The sequence below is a fragment of the Vipera ursinii genome (assembly GCF_947247035.1).
Source record: "Vipera ursinii genome assembly, chromosome: 1".
In the NCBI taxonomy this organism is placed as follows: Eukaryota; Metazoa; Chordata; class Lepidosauria; order Squamata; family Viperidae; genus Vipera; species Vipera ursinii.
Genome location: NC_139512.1, coordinates 187,930,780 through 187,950,496, shown reverse-complemented (window position 1 = coordinate 187,950,496; position 19,717 = coordinate 187,930,780). Strand labels below are relative to the sequence as shown.

The 19,717-nt window shown below is 45.2% G+C and overlaps 1 protein-coding gene across 6 annotated transcripts in view; it reads left to right on the top strand.

Annotated features, from left to right (window-relative positions):
• The window catches only part of DRC11 (dynein regulatory complex subunit 11), a 175,177-nt gene that overhangs the window by 48,962 nt on the left and 106,498 nt on the right, over positions 1-19,717 (top strand). For 5 of the 6 annotated variants that reach the window (XM_083350791.1, XM_083350789.1, XM_083350790.1 and 2 more), the window contains 3 exons: positions 345-485; positions 9,031-9,106; positions 11,043-11,149. In XM_083350791.1, the coding sequence (XP_083206917.1) occupies positions 345-485; positions 9,031-9,106; positions 11,043-11,149 (324 nt within the window). Of the gene's footprint in view, positions 1-344; positions 490-9,030; positions 9,107-11,042; positions 11,150-19,717 lie in introns of all 6 variants that reach the window. The other variant, XM_083350788.1, reaches the window with a different exon arrangement.

Genomic DNA, 19,717 nt, shown 5'->3' with positions numbered 1-19,717 from the left:
ATTAGATTTGTACTTGCTGCTATCTACCCATCCTCAAAGTTTTATTATATATTATAGCAAACAACAAAATTAAAAAACTGTAAGATATTTCTACAAATTTATTTTTAAAAGCTCACTAAATCTAACCTCCAGTAGCAGGGAAGAGAAATTGATCTGTAACACATAGGCCCCTACTGCGAAGAAGTGCTCGCAAGCCTTTCCTCTCCTTTCCTTTCATGAAAAGCAGCACATTTAGAGTCAAATAGGGAACAATTATTAATAGAATCAGCTCATTTGTCTTTTTATATACAGTACCATCTTCACTGTGTTTTTAAAATGTAAACAGATATTATTCTTTCTGTCAGGTTGCTGCTGAGCTAGCTGCTAAAGCAGAAGAAGAACAGAAAAAGAAAGGGAAAAAAGGGAAAAAGGAAAAAAAAGAAAAGGGCAAAACAAAGAAGAAAGGAAATGAGACAGAAGAGAAGAAACCAAAGAAGAAAGATGAGGCAAGTCATTCTGAATCATATTATATATAAATCCAGAAAAAAGATGGTAAAACAATATTCTTTAATAGAGTTTTGAGATTATTTTATTTTGTTTTGATATATTGTAATTTTATGGATACGTATCTCTGGTCAGCCTGAAAGAGGAGAATCATAAAGAGCAGTTTGAAAGTTAGATATTCTTTATCACCCTTCTGAAACTTTCTGTGCTATAATGTATGGTGCTAAAGGGTTCAGATTCACTGTAGCTTGTCTCCTCCAATGGTTCCGATAGATGAAACTGGTAAAAGAACTTCAATGCAAGAATTCTTCCTTAAAGAACATTTTATTAGGAAACAAAATATCAACACTTACATAGTTGAACCCAAAACTCAGATTCCCTCCCCCCAGATACAGAGTAACTAGTTGCAATTCCCATCCCACAAACGCTGTCATAAATCACATTCCCCAATTAACGCAAGATGCAGGATTTTCTCACCGGCCCCTCAGCCCGCCAAAACCTTATCAAACTGTGTCCTTGAGTTCCCACACTTCTACATTGTTATGGCTAGCTAAACCCTCAAGCATTTACCCCATCCCCACTTCTACATCTGAACTCTAAAAGAATAGCAAAGGCACGTTAGAAGCAAAAGTAAAAATGGCTGCTGATTCAAAGTTGTCAAAGCGACAACATCCATTATCTCAGCATTGACATCCACCCCCCCTTAAAAGAAAGATGTAATCCTGCGATTTAAACAGAAGCATAGGTTAAGGGTTGCCCCTTGGCTTGTTGGGGTGTTCATCATAGAATTTACGGATGAGCCTATTAACTTTCACATCATTGGATTTCACCCATGTGGCCTCTGATAATGGATATCCCTTCCACTGAACTAAATATTGCAATTTTTCTTTAAAAATCCTAGAATCAAGAATATATTTTACTTCATAATGTGTTTGTCCAGCTATCACTAGGGCACCAGGTACTTTCTTGGGAGGAGGTCATAAAGTAGAACCCCTGAATGGTTTTAATAAACTGCAATGAAATACAGGGTGAATCTTCCTTAAAAGTCATGGGAGTTTCAACTCCACCGTAACTGGATTTATGATTATGACAATAGGGAAGGGACCTAGGTATTTCGATCCCAACCTTTTACTAGGCAACTTCAGTCATAGATATTTGTGGATAAATAAACCTTTTCCCCAATGTGGAAAGATCTCTGGGGTGATTGCTTTTTATCAGCTTGTTTTTTACATGTTTCGGAGGCTTTTTTCAGTGCTGTTTTTGTTTTGTCCCAAACCTCCCCCCATTTGACATCCATTGGTCAAGAGTCTGGGAGCTAGAGGGTCCTCGAGGATACACAGGTATTGGGTTGAATTCTTTTCTGTGGTAATCTTAAAAGGAGTGAAACCAGTGCTGCCGTGAACGGTATTGATGTAAGCCATCTCAGCAAAAGGGAGATCAGTCCAGTTTGTTTGTTGGTAGTCCACATAGCACATAAGGTACTGCTCCACCATTCAGTTTGCTTTTTCAGCCAACCCATTTGTAGATGGGTGAAAAGCTGACGACAACCCTTGTGACGAGCCAATTATTTTCAGGAAATCCCTCCAAAACCTGGCTGTGAATTGCACCTCCCTATCAGAGATTATCCGTTTTGGTGTACCATGCAGTCTGTAAATGTGCATAAGGAACATTTTGGCTAATTTCTGGGCTGACGGGAGTCCCTTGCAGGCGATGAAATGAGCCTGCTTCGAAAAAAGATCAATCACAGTCAATATTACTGTATTTCCTCTGCTTTCGGGTAACTCAACTATAAAATACATAGTGATCTCTTCCCATGGCTGGGAAGGGTCCACGACAGGCTGTAATAGTCCAGGGGGCTTCCCTGGAATTCTTTTCATAGTGGCACACACCTACAGCTTTTGACATAATTTTCCATGTCCTCCTTCAAACACAGCCACCAAAACTGCCAAAGAATTAAATGTAGCATTTTCAAATAGCCAAAGTGTCTGGCTTGTTTTACATCATGGCTGCATTGAAGTGCATAGAGACAGAGGGTTTCAGGCAAATAAGCTAGTCCATCTCTACAGGTTAGGGTGATTTGATGGTCTTTAAACCATTGATCATGGAGGAGTTCGTTCTTTAGCTTTCTCATCACAGGATCATCTGGGTTCGGATCTGCCATAGATGGGGTTTTCTGCAGTGTTAATTGAGAAATAATCTGTGCCATAGGCATGATTGAATCATTGACTTGTTCGCACTGGCTTTTATACTGAGGCAATCTGGACAGAGCATCAGCCAAAAAGTTCTCCCCCCCCCCCGTTGTGTACTTTAGGGTGAAGTTAAATCAGTTGAAGTATTGTGCCCATCATACTTGTTTGGGGGAAAGTTTGCGAGGAGTTTTTACTGCCTCTAAGTTTTTGTGACCAGTCCATACTTTGAAAGGCACCTTGCTCCCTTCCAGGTAGTACCACCAGGTTAAAGAGCCCAACGAATTGCAAAAGCCTCTTTCTCCCAAACTGCCTACCTCCTCTCGCAATTGGTTAATTTGTTTGATGTGTAGGCCAGGGCTTTTCAACCTTTTCATTTATTGTATCACTTTTAGGACATGGCAGTATCCAAGTACCACCAGTTGCCTAGCAAGGTGTCAAAAACTTGACAGGCTTCCGGTTTGTGTGCGTGGCGCTTGCGGACATGCAGGAAGAGCTCTCTCCCTGCCGTCCAATCTTTCTTCCTTGGAGGACCCTGAAAAGGGTTGAAAGTTGCCCTGTAGGGGTGACCACCGCAAAGAGGCCCTCCCTGTGATCGCGGAAGGGTGGCAGCCCTACGCTCGAATCTGGAGCAGCTCCTTTGGCCCAAAAAAGAAGAGATCGGCCATTACGATGGCTGATCATTAAGCCGTTCCCTGCCAAAAGCCAAAAGCAACATCTAGCACAACAAAGCAATCTGGAGGACCTGGGTGAGACCTTACCTTTCTTATTCCCCTAACTACTTTCCTGTGGGACTTTTCTGAAAATTTCCTCCCCCTATTTTGAAAGACCGGCAACTGCATACTTGGGGAATAAACTTTAAAGCCTTAAAAGAAATCAATTGGCTAAGGTAAAAAAAAAAGCAATCTTATTTATACCTATTAAAAAGCTTTTATTTTTGTGGGAATCTACCACCCTATTTTCTGCTTAAGCTGTGAATTAAGGGGAAAAATGGGCTAATTGAATAAAAGCTTCATATTAATCTGGAAAAAATTTTTACATCTTATTCTATATGCTACTGTATTGATGACATCTTGTGGCGAAACTTGGTATAGCAAGTAAATCTTTTTTTTATTGTGAGAGCTGACTGAATAACAGAGCTGTCCTTGACATTATCTTCAAAGATAAGAATTGGGAACACCTGGACAATCGTTGACTCTTATTAAAACAGCCTCCTTGAAAGACCTATCTGTAAACATCAATGAAATGGAGGAATATATCCCACCACTTACAGTCATGGCCGAAATTGTTGGCACCCCAGAAATCTTTCCAGAAAATCAAGTATTTCTCACAGAAAAGTATTGCAGGAACACATGTTTTGCTATACACAGGTTTATTCCCTTTGTGTGTATTGGAACACAACAAAAAACGGGAGGAAAAAAAGCAAATTGGACATAATGTCAAACAAAACTCCAAAAATGGGCTGGACAAATCATTGGCGCCCTTTCAAAATTGTGGATAAACAAGATTGTTTCAATCATGTGATGCTCCTTTAAACTCACCTGGAGCAAGTAACAAGTGTGGGCAATATAAAAATCACACCTGAAAGCAGCTAAAAAGGAGAGAAGTTCACTTAGTCTTTGCATTGTGTGTCTGTGTGTGCCACACTAAGCATGGACAACAGAAAGAGGAGAAGAGAACTGAGGACTTGAGAACCAAAATTGTGGACAAAATTGTGTATAGCAAAACATGTGTTCCTGCAATACTTTTCTGTGAGAAATACTTGATTTTCTGGAAAAATTTCTGGGGTGCCAACAATTTCGGCCATGACTAATTACAAACTGATGCTTGACACAATCTTGGCAATGACTGAGCAAATCAAAGCTAAACTGCAAGATAAATCTGACAGCTTAAAGCTACCAAATCAAACTTTGACCTTAAATGATGAATTGACAATCCAAAACCAAACAGAAGAAATGGAAACTAATATTAAAATAACAGACTTTAAAGAACAACAAATGCAATTTATAGAGAACCTTGAAGCCCAAACCTTGACCTCAAAAAACAATAGTACCTGAAGAGGGAAGATATTAAAGGCCTTCAATTACAGTACGTTGAGGACCCAGCCAATCCAATGATAACCATAACACCAGTTACTACTTCTTAACTAAGCCAGATGGAATCGGAAGAAGAAAAAGACCAGACTGAACTAATGACAATTATATTACACCAAACATTGATAAATTGAGATATTAAAACAACACTTCAATGATTACAACGGGGATACTTTCTTAGTAAAACTGATATTTGGATGGTCTCCCTGGATTCAAACAATGTGTGTAGGAAGAAAGGGAGACACATCTAAGAATCTAAAGGCACCAATATGGAAGCCTGATTGGCACAAAAAGAAGGCGAGAGTTAGATTTAAAAAATTAGACTTGTCTCTTTCTTGGGATTTGTAACGATAGAGCTTAAAAAATTTCTTTTAATGGGCTAAGGGGAATCTTTAAAAAATATAAACTGATTTTATATTTAGGTTTTAGATTTTTAAGGGAAAACAAAATTAAGCTATTAGAACATAACTCTGAACTATATTATAGAATCTGGAATGATATAATAAAAGACAATATTTTAATAATTGATGAACTATTAAGATGACATATAGAATATATCTGTTGTAATGATATAGATATAAATTGATTTTATATTTAACTTTTAGGTGTCTAAGGGAAAGGAAAGTTGGCTATTAGTTTTAGCACATCTGAGATGTTTTGTTGATCCTCCTCCATTTCTGACATAGTTAGAGACAATCTTTCTAGTGAAGGCTATTTATTAAAAGAAAGTAAGTGTTCACCTCCACCATTCCTACCAATTGCATTGCCCAGCTGCTCTCTAAAAATTAAGTCTCTCATAGATAATACCAAGGTCAGATCTGGGCAGTAAACAAGTCTCTTTGACAGAGTTAATAAAACTGCTGTACCAAGCTTCACCACAAGATGTCCCCATTAGTATTTAGAGTCTTTTTCAGATCCCGGGCTAGATTCTTAACTGGTTTAAGTTCTTTTTACAGATAAAACAAGATAGCAGATTCCAGTGAGAGTAGGAATTTTTGGGGTCCCCAAATTCCAAACAGAAAACAGATATCCAGTTGTAAGTTAATCTTTTCAAAGCTTTATTTACCCTGAGTAAGCAGGAGCCGCCATTTTAGAGGGTGAGGTAATGGAGTTCCCTTCCCTCTCTCCTCAGAAGGGGATAGATTTTCAAAGTGCTTTTAACAGGAAAGGTACTTAGGGTAGAGAGAAGGTAAAATCTCACCCAATTTTCCACATTGCTTTCAAGGTGCTTGGTAGTGAGTTTGGCCTCAGCTGTCAGTGGCTTAATGATGGGCCATAAATGGCCGATCTTTTCCCCGTTGGTTCAAGAGCTGCCCCAGATCAAACGGAAGGGCTGTTGCCCTTCTGTGATCACTCAGGGGTCCTCTTCATGCTTGTCGCCCCTCCAAGGCGACTTCCGACCCTTTTCAGGGTCCCGCAGCGGGAGAAAACCAGATGGTGGAGGGAGCGATCTCCCTACACATCTGCCAGTGCCACGATTGCAAACCGGAAGCCAGAGTGAACCTCTCTTAATGAAATATGGAATAAAGAGATTAAAGTATAACAGAATGCCTGGAATCAGAGAAGTAATTTCTCATTCATGCAAATATTTATTTATTTATTTATTTTATTGGATTTATATACCGCCCTTTCCCGAAGGACTCAGGGCGGTTTACAGGGTATTTAAAACAAGGAATACAAAAGTTTTAAAAAATTACATCAATCCCTGAAAAAATAAAAAACCCCAATTAAAATTAAAATTCTCAGCCTGGGCCAGAGAGCTCGAAGAGCCAGGTCTTCAGGTCCCGGCGAAATGAATGGAGGTCGGGGGCAGTCCTAAGCTCCATGGGCAGCTGGTTCCAGAGGGCAGGCGCACCCACTGAGAAGGCCCTCCCCCTGGGTGTTATCTGCCGGCAATCTTTTACCGGCAGCACCCTGAGAAGACCCTCCCTGTGGGAGCGCACTGGACGAAGGGAACTTGATGCTGGCAGCAGGTGTTCCCCTCAGATATTTAATTTTAATTTAATAATTTAATTTGTATACCGCCCTTCTCCCGAAGGACTCAGGGCGGTGAACAGGGCAATACACAATAAAAATAGAATACAAAAATTAAAAAGCCAATTAAACAATTATGCCCATAAAATTAATACATATTAAAATCAAAACTATTTATAAAAACCCAACCCCATCCCATCAGAGCAGGCCAGCTTGTTCGAAAAAGAAAGTTTTGAGATCGCGCTGGAAGGAGCAAAGGTCAGGGGCCATCCGGAGCTCAACCGGTAAGCGGTTCCAAAGATCTGGCGCGCCCACAGAGAACGCTCTCCCCCTGGGGGTCACCAATCGGCATTCTTTGATCGGCGGCACCCTGAGGAGGCCCTCTCTGTGGGAGCGCACTGGACGGAGGGAAGTTGATGCCGGCCGCAGGTGTTGCTGTAGGTAACCCGGCCCCATGCCATGAAGGGCTTTGTAAGTCATCACTAACACCTTGAACCTCACCCGGAGAGCAACCGGTAGCCAATGCAACTTGCGGAGCAAAGGTGTAACATGGGAGTATCGGGAAACTCCCAAGACAACTCGCGCGGCTGCATTCTGCACCAGCTGGAGTCTCCGGGTGGACCTCAAGGGCAGCCCCATGTAGAGAGCATTACAGTGGTCTAGACGAGAGGTCACGAGCGCATGAGTGACTGTGCGCAAGGCATCCCGGTCTAGATAGGGTCGCAACTGGCGCACCAGGCGAACCTGGGCAAAGGCCCCCCTAGTCACAGCTCCAATATGCTCTTCCAAAGAGAGCTGTGAATCTAGAAGGACCCCCAAGTTGCGGGCCCTATCTACGGGGGGTAATAGCTCACCCCCGATGGCCAATGATGGAATAATCGGAATTTCCCGGGATGCCGGCACGAACAGCCACTCAGTCTTGTCAGGGTTGAGTCGAAGCCTGTTTCCTCCCCATCCAGACCCGGACCGCCTCCAGGCAACGGGACATCACGTCGAGGGCATTGCTGGGGTGGTTTGGGGTCGAAATAAAAAACTGGGTATCATCAGCATATTGGTGATACCCAACTCCAAAACCACGAATGATCTCACCCAGCGGCTTCATATAGATGTTGAACAGGAGAGGTGAGAGAACCGATCCCTGAGGGACTCCACAAATGAGAGGTCTCAAGGTCGATCTCTGCCCCCCTGCCAACACCGACTGCGAACGTCCCAGAAGGTAAGAGGAGAACCACTGGAGAACTGTGCCTCCCACTCCTAACCCTCTGAGACGTCGCAGCAGGATACCATGGTCGATGGTATCAAAAGCCGCTGAGAGGTCTAAAAGGACTAGGACAGAGGAGCAACCTCTGTCCCGAGCCCGCCAGAGATCATTCACCAGCGCGACCAATGCCGTCTCCGTGCTGTACCTGGGCCTGAAACCCGATTGGTACGGGTCTAGGTAATCAGCTTCATCCAAGAACAAAGGGAGCTGCTGCGCCACTACGCTCTCAACAACCTTCGCTAAAAAGCGAAGGTTGGAGACCGGACGATAGTTGTTTAAAATTGCTGGGTCCAAGGCAGGCTTCTTGAGGAGGGGTCTCACCACCGCCTCCTTCAAGGCGGCGGGAAAGCTACCCTGACTCAAAGAGGCAGTAATCACTGCCTGGAGCCAGCCTCGTGTACCATCCCGGGCTGCATAAGTCAGCCAGGAGGGGCACGAGTCCAACAAACACGTGGTGGAGCTCAGCTTCCCCATGATCTTGTCCACTTCTTCAGGAGTCACATCCTCTTCGTCAGACTCTGCCCAGTCGGAGTCCAAACCGGTCCGGATCCGAGCGATTTTGTCCGACAGAAATTGACTAAACTCCTCGGCTCGACCCTGCAAGGGTTCCTCCCTCACCTCCTGATTAAGAAGAGAGCGAGTTACCCTAAACAGGGCGGCCGGGCGATTATCTGCAGACGCGATGAGGGTGGCAAAGTGGTTAGACCTAGCCACCCTCAACGCTGCGAGATAAGTTCTCGTAAACTACCTTAGTCGTAACCGGTCGGATTCGGATCGGCTGGACCTCCAAGATATCCCGGACCCAAGCCATTTAGGGCTTTATAGGTCATCACCAGCACCTTGAATCTCACCCGGAGGGCAACCGGGAGCCAATGCAGCTCGCAGAGTAGAGGTATAGGGATCAATAATGCCAACTGTTCTTTAAAACCAAAATTTGCAGCTTGGTTCTGAAAATTTATTTATAATTGTTCCTAAATCAGTTCTAGCACAATTTTATATTATATTATTTTTTATTATTTTATATTATATTAAGGAAGAAGAGGAAGGTTGGAAAATGTCCCCAAGTAATTTTCTCCCAATAATGGAAGAAGGAAACAACAAATATAAAGGCAAGTAAAGAGAGAAACTGAAACAGCCATTGTTTTATATGGTGAATATTTAGGTAGTTTATGTTTTTTGTGTGCTTTTTGTTAAATATTAACATATGAATGCCTAAGACTGAAAACATGCCTCTCCTCCTTGGCTGAATCAAAAAGAAATTGTAAGGTCAATGTTAACTTTAAGAGATGACATAAAACAAATTTCACTAGTCCATTTTAAATCAGATATGTAAACAATACTCCCCAAATATAGATGGTATAGATTGAAAATTAGCTTCTAGGAGTGAGACTCATGCTTTGCTATAATTTTTTAAATAGCATTTTAAAGGTTTCCGTTTCAAATGTATGTCTGAGGATTTCAGAGATTTTTACAGGATGTGACATGGTATTGCTTCGTCAAAATATTCAGTTTATCTATAGACATCTTGGAAGAGGAGGAGCTAATTTTGTGGGATTGAAAGCTGAGGTGTGCTAATAATGGTGTAATCATGGTATTATTAAATACTTGAGAGCAATACTGTAGAAATTTCCAATTGATTGATGTTACACTTAGAGATTGTGCACAGCTATAAAAGCCCATAAAATTTCATTGGGTGCTTGTATTATCAATTAAGAGAATGGTTTTTTTTAAATTTAGATAGGAATATCAAAAGATGCTTTCACACATGTCTGTTGTAATGGAAAGGGAGAAAGGGACATGAGAAATACATTTCTCAATAGGCCTCATAGAAGAATGCTTGCTTTTCACATGCCAGTCAAAGGATCCATCAGTAAATTCAATTACCTATTGTGTATGAAGTGTTATATAATAAAAAAAATACATTCCAGTTACCATCATCAACATCAACAGGTTATTTTGAGTATATAATTAACTGGGAGAAAATTCAAAATAACTTACATGCATAGTAAAATTAGAATATGTAGCCCACCTACAAATATGTATTTTTAATTAGATTACAGTTACATGCACTGGAGATGACCTATACATTTTACCCACCTAATGCAGCTTTTACTTCAAAAATGTTTTCCTATCCTTATCTACTTTCAAATACAGTATCTGAACTCTTTGCAGAAGCAAGATAAAGAGTCTACAGTGGGCATTGCTTAACCTGTAGCCATAATTGAGCTTTAAGCTTTAAGCTTTAAGGACCCAGATTGCTGGGGGCAATAAGCTGACTTTGTAATAATGCCGCTTGGGGTGTGTGTGAAAGCCCTAACAAGCAGGCATATACATAGAATGAAGGCTACTGCTAAGCTTGTAAGCCGCCCTGAGTCTTCGGAGAAGGGCGGGATATAAATGGAATTAAAATAAAAATAAATAAATAAAATTAACCACCTGCTGCCGGCGTCAACTTCCCTCCGCCCTGTGCGCTCCCACAGAGAGGGCCTCCTCAGGGTGCCTCCGGTCAGAGAATGTCGGCTGGTGGCCCCCAGGGGGAAGCCTTCTCTGTGGGCGCTCTGGCTTTATGGAACCAGCTGCCGGTCGAGCTCCGGACGGCACCGGACCTTCGCTCCTTCCGACGCAGTCTGAAGACCCATTTATTTGAACAAACTGGCCTGGCCTGATGGGGGATGTTAGGGTTTTTAATGGGGTTTTATACTGTTATTGTTTTTATCTGGGCGATTATTTAATTCCTTTTAATTTTTGTATTCTATATTTATATGTGCCCTGTTCACCGCCCTGAGTCCTTCGGGAGAAGGGCGGCATACAAATTTAATAAATAATAATAATAATAATAATAATAATAATAATAATAATAATAATAATAATAATAATAAAAAATTACAGTTAATTTTCCATTTCAAAAAAATCATTAAAACTTGATTAATGTAATGAATTTAGTTACCAGAACCAGAAATACAAATTTTGTTATGCTATAAGAATTACTAAAAAAAAACCAAGCACCCATTCCTTTCTCATTCTTTTTCTTTTCTTGGGTGACAGATGTTTGGAAGAATAGAGACGAGAAATGGAACTTTTCACAAGAATATGATCCAGAACTAATCAAAGAAGAAAAAAGGAAAGAAGTGGAAGAAGAGATCAGAGTTCAGGTGACCATCCTAGTAACCCATTTAAAAGAGAAAAAAATGCTGTAATCAAAGAGAATTCCTATACAAAAGTAAAACTTATCATGAATATGTATTTTATAATTTAACATCATTATAATTTAACATTATCTTTGAAACCTGTGCTACAAAGTGATTGAAATGATGCTCTCTGGAAATTCCTTGTTTTACAGAAAAAAGCAGGTGGCCTCTATATAAATATAAAATCTATATACAATTGACCCCAACATTTCTTTTAAGAGACATTTGTTAAGTGAATTTTGTCCCATTTTACAACTTTTGTTGCCTCAATTGGTAAGTGAATCACAGCAGTTGATAAGTTCGTAATCCGGTTTTTAAGTGAATCTGGCTTCCCCATTGACTTTGCTTGTCAGAATGTTACAAAAGGTTGGGACACAGCAATGGTCATAAATATGAACCAGTTGCCAAGCATTTGTATTTTGATCACATGATCATGGAGATGATCACAAGGTCATAACTGAAAAATGGTCATAAGTCACTTTTCAGAGGCATTGTAACTTTGAAGAGTCACTAAACGAACTGTAGTAAGTCTTGGACTACCTATACATTTGTTTAATAAATAAATAAATAAAATAAGCTTTGATATGAGTTGCTGACATTGTGAAAATTTTTCATTGTTTCCAGTTCCTTCTGATATCATGTTAGATCTGAAGTAGTAAAAGGAAGTTTCAGTTCTAGTTTTTTAAAGACCCTGAGTAGACTTTCCCTTATAATTATAATCACAACCTTTTAGTATTTAGTAGCATAATTTGTTATGTATGCATAATTTCTGGTCTGCTCTGTCATGAGAATGAGTTCATGGAAACCTTGATTGGTAGAGTGAAATACAGAATACTGTTTAGGCTACAGATTTGTGTTCTTGTGTATATATTGTAACACCCTAAAAAAAGTTTCTGGAAAGTGCAGCATTTTTGCCATTTAGCATAACTGGTCTTAGCTGACCACATGAAAGCTAATAAGGGTCAGACCTGGTCAATTCCTAGATAAGAAGCCACCAAGAAATTCCAGAACTCTGAAGTTGAAAAAAACCACCTAGTATGTTTCTGGCAGAAGATTCAAAGCAGATTTCCTAATGTATGAATCAGATTCTGAATTACTGTAGCACAACAGCTTTCTTACATGTGTTCTGTAATCCACTTTGTGCCTGCTCTTTTTTTTTATTGAAAAGTTTTATAAAGGTTACAATGTTATCCCATCCCCACCCACCCCAAACCCCCCTCCCCCTCCCCCACTTCCGAAAGCTGGTTACAGGGTTACAAATATATAGTAATCATAATCTAGCTAACATTGATCGACTATATAAATAACCAAATACATAATACACTTTAACCCGCCTATAACATAATTACAAACACTCTAAAATATCCAACTTATAAAAAAAATTATAACAATCTAAAATTTACTCATAAGCTACCGTATATACTTGAGTATAAGCCGAATTTTTCAGCCCACTTTTTGGGCTGAAAAATTCCACTTCGGCTTATACTCCAGTCAACAAAAAAACTTACCGAGGACTTGTGCGCGGCCGAGGCTTTGGTGCTTCCGGGATCGCCCGCACCTCTCCCAAGCCACCGCCGTCCGAGACCTGCCGAAGTTTGGGGAGGTTTGGGGAGGTGCGCGCGCACCTCCCCAAACTCCGCGCCTTGCCTGCCTGCTTCTTTCCGCAGCGGAAAGAAGCAGGCAGGCAGGGCGCGGAGGAACGGAGACTTGCCGACGTTTGGGGAGGTTTGGGCGCCTCCCCAAACCTCGGCAGGTCTCCGTTCCTCCGCGCAGACCTGCCGACGTTTGGGGAGGTTTGGGCGCCTCCCCAAACCTCGGCAGGTCTCCGTTCCTCCTGCCGACCTTTGGGGAGGTTTGGGCGCCTCCCCAAACCTCCCCAAACCTCGGCAGGTCTCCGTTCCTCCTGCCGACCTTTGGGGAGGTTTGGGCGCCTCCCCAAACGTCCCCAAACCTCGGCAGGTCTCCGTTCCTCCGCGCAGACCTGCCGACCTTTGGGGAGGTTTGGGCGCCTCCCCAAACGTCCCCAAACCTCGGCAGGTCTCCGTTCCTGTTTGGGGAGGTTTGGGCGCCTCCCCAAACCTCCCCAAACCTCGGCAGGTCTCCGTTCCTCCGCGCAGACCTGCCGACCTTTGGGGAGGTTTGGGCGCCTCCCCAAACGTCCCCAAACCTCGGCAGGTCTCCGTTCCTGTTTGGGGAGGTTTGGGCGCCTCCCCAAACCTCCCCAAACCTCGGCAGGTCTCCGTTCCTCCGCGCAGACCTGCCGACGTTTGGGGAGGTTTGGGCGCCTCCCCAAACGTCCCCAAACCTCGGCAGGTCTCCGTTCCTCCGCGCAGACCTGCCGACCTTTGGGGAGGTTTGGGCGCCTCCCCAAACGTCCCCAAACCTCGGCAGGTCTCCGTTCCTGTTTGGGGAGGTTTGGGCGCCTCCCCAAACGTCCCCAAACCTCGGCAGGTCTCCGTTCCTCCGCGCAGACCTGCCAACCTTTGGGGAGGTTTGGGCGCCTCCCCAAACGTCCCCAAACCTCGGCAGGTCTCCGTTCCTGTTTGGGGAGGTTTGGGCGCCTCCCCAAACCTCCCCAAACCTCGGCAGGTCTCCGTTCCTCCGCGCAGACCTGCCGACCTTTGGGGAGGTTTGGGCGCCTCCCCAAACGTCCCCAAACCTCGGCAGGTCTCCGTTCCTGTTTGGGGAGGTTTGGGCGCCTCCCCAAACGTCCCCAAACCTCGGCAGGTCTCCGTTCCTCCGCGCAGACCTGCCGACCTTTGGGGAGGTTTGGGCGCCTCCCCAAACGTCCCCAAACCTCGGCAGGTCTCCGTTCCTGTTTGGGGAGGTTTGGGCGCCTCCCCAAACGTCCCCAAACCTCGGCAGGTCTCCGTTCCTCCGCGCAGACCTGCCGACCTTTGGGGAGGTTTGGGCGCCTCCCCAAACGTCCCCAAACCTCGGCAGGTCTCCGTTCCTGTTTGGGGAGGTTTGGGCGCCTCCCCAAACCTCCCCAAACCTCGGCAGGTCTCCGTTCCTGTTTGGGGAGGTTTGGGCGCCTCCCCAAACCTCCCCAAACCTCGGCAGGTCTCCGTTCCTCCGCGCAGACCTGCCGACCTTTGGGGAGGTTTGGGCGCCTCCCCAAACGTCCCCAAACCTCGGCAGGTCTCCGTTCCTGTTTGGGGAGGTTTGGGCGCCTCCCCAAACGTCCCCAAACCTCGGCAGGTCTCCGTTCCTCCGCGCAGACCTGCCGACCTTTGGGGAGGTTTGGGCGCCTCCCCAAACGTCCCCAAACCTCGGCAGGTCTCCGTTCCTGTTTGGGGAGGTTTGGGCGCCTCCCCAAACCTCCCCAAACCTCGGCAGGTCTCCGTTCCTCCGCGCAGACCTGCCGACCTTTGGGGAGGTTTGGGCGCCTCCCCAAACGTCCCCAAACCTCGGCAGGTCTCCGTTCCTGTTTGGGGAGGTTTGGGCGCCTCCCCAAACCTCCCCAAACCTCGGCAGGTCTCCGTTCCTCCGCGCAGACCTGCCGACCTTTGGGGAGGTTTGGGCGCCTCCCCAAACGTCCCCAAACCTCGGCAGGTCTCCGTTCCTGTTTGGGGAGGTTTGGGCGCCTCCCCAAACGTCCCCAAACCTCGGCAGGTCTCCGTTCCTCCGCGCAGACCTGCCGACCTTTGGGGAGGTTTGGGCGCCTCCCCAAACGTCCCCAAACCTCGGCAGGTCTCCGTTCCTGTTTGGGGAGGTTTGGGCGCCTCCCCAAACGTCCCCAAACCTCGGCAGGTCTCCGTTCCTCCGCGCAGACCTGCCGACCTTTGGGGAGGTTTGGGCGCCTCCCCAAACGTCCCCAAACCTCGGCAGGTCTCCGTTCCTGTTTGGGGAGGTTTGGGCGCCTCCCCAAACCTCCCCAAACCTCGGCAGGTCTCCGTTCCTCCGCGCAGACCTGCCGACCTTTGGGGAGGTTTGGGCGCCTCCCCAAACGTCCCCAAACCTCGGCAGGTCTCCGTTCCTGTTTGGGGAGGTTTGGGCGCCTCCCCAAACGTCCCCAAACCTCGGCAGGTCTCCGTTCCTCCGCGCAGACCTGCCGACCTTTGGGGAGGTTTGGGCGCCTCCCCAAACCTCCCCAAACCTCGGCAGGTCTCCGTTCTTCCTGCCGACCTTTGGGGAGGTTTGGGCGCCTCCCCAAACCTCCCCAAACCTCGGCAGGTCTGCGCGGAGGAACGGAGACCTGCCGAGGTTTGGGGAGGTTTGGGGAGGTTTGGGGAGGCGCCCAAACCTCCCCAAACAGGAACGGAGACCTGCCGAGGTTTGGGGAGGTTTGGGGAGGCGCCCAAACCTCCCCAAACAGGAACGGAGACCTGCCAAGGTTTGGGGACGTTTGGGGAGGCGCCCAAACCTCCCCAAACAGGAACGGAGACCTGCCGAGGTTTGGGGACGTTTGGGGAGGCGCCCAAACCTCCCCAAAGGTCGGCAGGTCTGCGCGGAGGAACGGAGACCTGCCGAGGTTTGGGGACGTTTGGGGAGGCGCCCAAACCTCCCCAAACAGGAACGGAGACCTGCCGAGGTTTGGGGACGTTTGGGGAGGCGCCCAAACCTCCCCAAAGGTCGGCAGGTCTGCGCGGAGGAACGGAGACCTGCCGAGGTTTGGGGAGGTTTGGGGAGGCGCCCAAACCTCCCCAAACAGGAACGGAGACCTGCCGAGGTTTGGGGAGGTTTGGGGAGGCGCCCAAACCTCCCCAAACAGGAACGGAGACCTGCCGAGGTTTGGGGACGTTTGGGGAGGCGCCCAAACCTCCCCAAAGGTCGGCAGGTCTGCGCGGAGGAACGGAGACCTGCCGAGGTTTGGGGAGGTTTGGGGAGGCGCCCAAACCTCCCCAAACAGGAACGGAGACCTGCCGAGGTTTGGGGACGTTTGGGGAGGCGCCCAAACCTCCCCAAAGGTCGGCAGGTCTGCGCGGAGGAACGGAGACCTGCCGAGGTTTGGGGACGTTTGGGGAGGCGCCCAAACCTCCCCAAACAGGAACGGAGACCTGCCGAGGTTTGGGGACGTTTGGGGAGGCGCCCAAACCTCCCCAAAGGTCGGCAGGTCTGCGCGGAGGAACGGAGACCTGCCGAGGTTTGGGGACGTTTGGGGAGGCGCCCAAACCTCCCCAAACGTCGGCAGGTCTGCGCGGAGGAACGGAGACCTGCCGAGGTTTGGGGAGGTTTGGGGAGGCGCCCAAACCTCCCCAAACAGGAACGGAGACCTGCCGAGGTTTGGGGACGTTTGGGGAGGCGCCCAAACCTCCCCAAAGGTCGGCAGGTCTGCGCGGAGGAACGGAGACCTGCCGAGGTTTGGGGAGGTTTGGGGAGGCGCCCAAACCTCCCCAAACAGGAACGGAGACCTGCCGAGGTTTGGGGAGGTTTGGGGAGGCGCCCAAACCTCCCCAAACAGGAACGGAGACCTGGGGAGGTTTGGGGAGGCGCCCAAACCTTCCCAAACGTCGGCAGGTCTGCGCGGAGGAACGGAGACCTGCCGAGGTTTGGGGAGGCGCCCAAACCTCCCCAAAGGTCGGCAGGAGGAACGGAGACCTGCCGAGGTTTGGGGAGGTTTGGGGAGGCGCCCAAACCTCCCCAAAGGTCGGCAGGAGGAACGGAGACCTGCCGAGGTTTGGGGAGGTTTGGGGAGGCGCCCAAACCTCCCCAAAGGTCGGCAGGTCTGCGCGGAGGAACGGAGACCTGCAGAGGTTTGGGGAGGTTTGGGGAGGCGCCCAAACCTCCCCAAAGGTCGGCAGGAGGAACGGAGACCTGCCGAGGTTTGGGGAGGTTTGGGGAGGCGCCCAAACCTCCCCAAAGGTCGGCAGGAGGAACGGAGACCTGCCGAGGTTTGGGGAGGCGCCCAAACCTCCCCAAAGCTCGGCAGGTCTGCGCAGAGGAACGGAGACCTGCCGAGGTTTGGGGAGGTTTGGGGAGGCGCCCAAACCTCCCCAAAGGTCGGCAGGAGGAACGGAGACCTGCCGAGGTTTGGGGAGGCGCCCAAACCTCCCCAAAGGTCGGCAGGAGGAACGGAGACCTGCCAACGAGCCGCGGCCACACAGGGTATTCCTGTGTATTCAGGCTTGCAAAATGGCGGATCGAGCCTCTGCTGGCGGCAGAGGCTTGCAGAACGGCGGATCGGCTTATACTCGAGTCAATAACTTTTTCCAGTTTTTGGGGGTGAAATTGGGGGTCTCGGCTTATACTCGAGTCGGCTTATACTCAAGTATATACGGTAAATGGAACTTTTTAGTCCCATATTTTTTCTGAATATAATCTATCCATCTTCTCCAAACCGAAATGTATCTTTCTTGTGAATGATCCTTCAAGTAAGCAGAAAACTTAGCCATTTCTGCTAAATTTGACACTTTAAGTGTCCACTCCTCTATAGTAGGCAGACAGTCCTTCTTCTAATATTGCCCTACCAATAACCTCGCAGCTGTTATTAAATTCAACATCAAGTTAATTTCTTTAGTATCACAATCTGTAATAACACCCAATAAAAATAATTGTGGAGTAAACTTTATCTTTCTCTTAAAAATCGTTTGAATGTTCCACCAAATTGTAATCCAAAAAGCTTTTATACATTATTTCTACAAGTCCACCAAATATGAAAATAAGTAGCATCCAAACTACCGCATCTCCAACATTTGGGCTGTAAATTGGAATACATACAAGACAGCTTTTTATGATCCAAATGCCATCTATAAAACATTTTATAAAAATTTTCTCTTAAATTTTGGGCTTGAGTAAATTTTACATTTCTAACCCAAATTACCTCCCACACATCCAATGGAATCGGTTCTTGAATATTTTGAGCCCACTTTACCATGCAATCTTTTACCAATTCCGTTTCCGAGTCCAATTCTATTAAAGCATTATAAATTCTCTTTATATGCACTCGAGTTTGATCTTTGATCTGTTTTACCAAATTTCCATCCATCAGTGTCAAACCAACCTTCTGATCTAACTTCCACCTAGCTTGAAATTGAGTATACTGAAACCAAGACTGTACGATATTTTCTTGCTTTAGTTTAGTTTTAGTTTAGTTTTATTGTATTTGTATAGTTTTAGTTTAGTTTTATTGTATTTGTATACCGCATACATAAAAAATACATAAAAAAGCTTTAACTCGGCTACCGACCTTAGTTGCCAATCGTTCCCTACCAATCGTTCCCTACCAATCTAAGTAGTTGCTGATAAGAAATCATGTCCAAATTCACACCCATAGATACCCCCTCTATTGCATGTCCAGGAATCCCCCAAATTGGTATTTTATAATTCAGCTTATAATAATACTTTCTCCAAACACGCAATAAAGCACTTCTTAAAATATGAGATTTAAAAGCCTTATCAACTTTTTTTATCATAAATCAAATATGCATGTCACCCAAATAATAAATCCCATCCCTCAAGATAAAGTATACTTTTATTGGTTAAATTAAGCCAATCACTAACCAGTGTTAAAACCACTGCATCATAATATAATTTCAAATTAGGCACCTTAAGTCCTCCTCTTTCCCGGGCGTCTTGTAAAATCTTAAGTTTAACTCTCGGTTTTCCCCCCGCCCAAATAAATTTATTAATACCCTTCTGCCAATCATCCAAATTAGCATCCTTTTTCAAAATAGGTATCATTTGAAACAAAAAGAGAAACTTTGGTAAAACATTCATTTTAACAGCTGCAATTTTTCCCAACAAAGATAATTGTAATTTTTTCCAATTATTTAAATCCTTTTGTACTTTTAACTATAACATCTCATAATTGTTCTTATATAATTTCACATTAGAAGCTGTAATATATACCCCCAAATATTTAACCTTTTTCACAATTTCATAACCTGTCAGTTTTACTAACATATCCTTTTCATTCATAGTCATATTTTTAGATAATATTTTAGTCTTATTATTATTTACCTTAAAACCTGAAACTTTCCCATATTGTGTTATGATTTCCATCAAATCTATAACCGATTGAATCGGTTGAGATAATGTAACAACCAAGTCATCTGCAAATGCTCTTAACCTATAATCATTCTGTTTTATTTTTATTCCCTTTATTTTAGTTGATTCCCGAATTTTAATCAATAAGATCTCCAATGTTAAAACAAACAATAATGGTGACAGGGGACACCCCTGTCTTGTACCTTTTTCAATTTTAAATGCATCTGTTAAACCCCCATTAATTATAATTTGCGCCGATTGTTGTTGATATATGGCCTTAATAGATTGCAGAAATTCATCCCCAAAATTCATCTTGTCCACAACTTTCAATAAAAATTGCCAATTCAACTGATCAAAAGCTTTTTCAGCATCCAAAAATATCAATGCCGCAGGGACTTGGTTATTCTTATCCAAATACTCAATTAAGTTAACTATTTGTCTTACATTATATTTCATATATCTTCCAGTTATAAATCCAGACTGATCAGTATGAACCATCTGTTTCAAGACTAGCATTAATTTATTTGCCAATATTTTTGCAAAAATCTTATAATCTGTATTTAAGAGCAATATAGGTCTATAATTCTTAGGCTGAGTAAGATC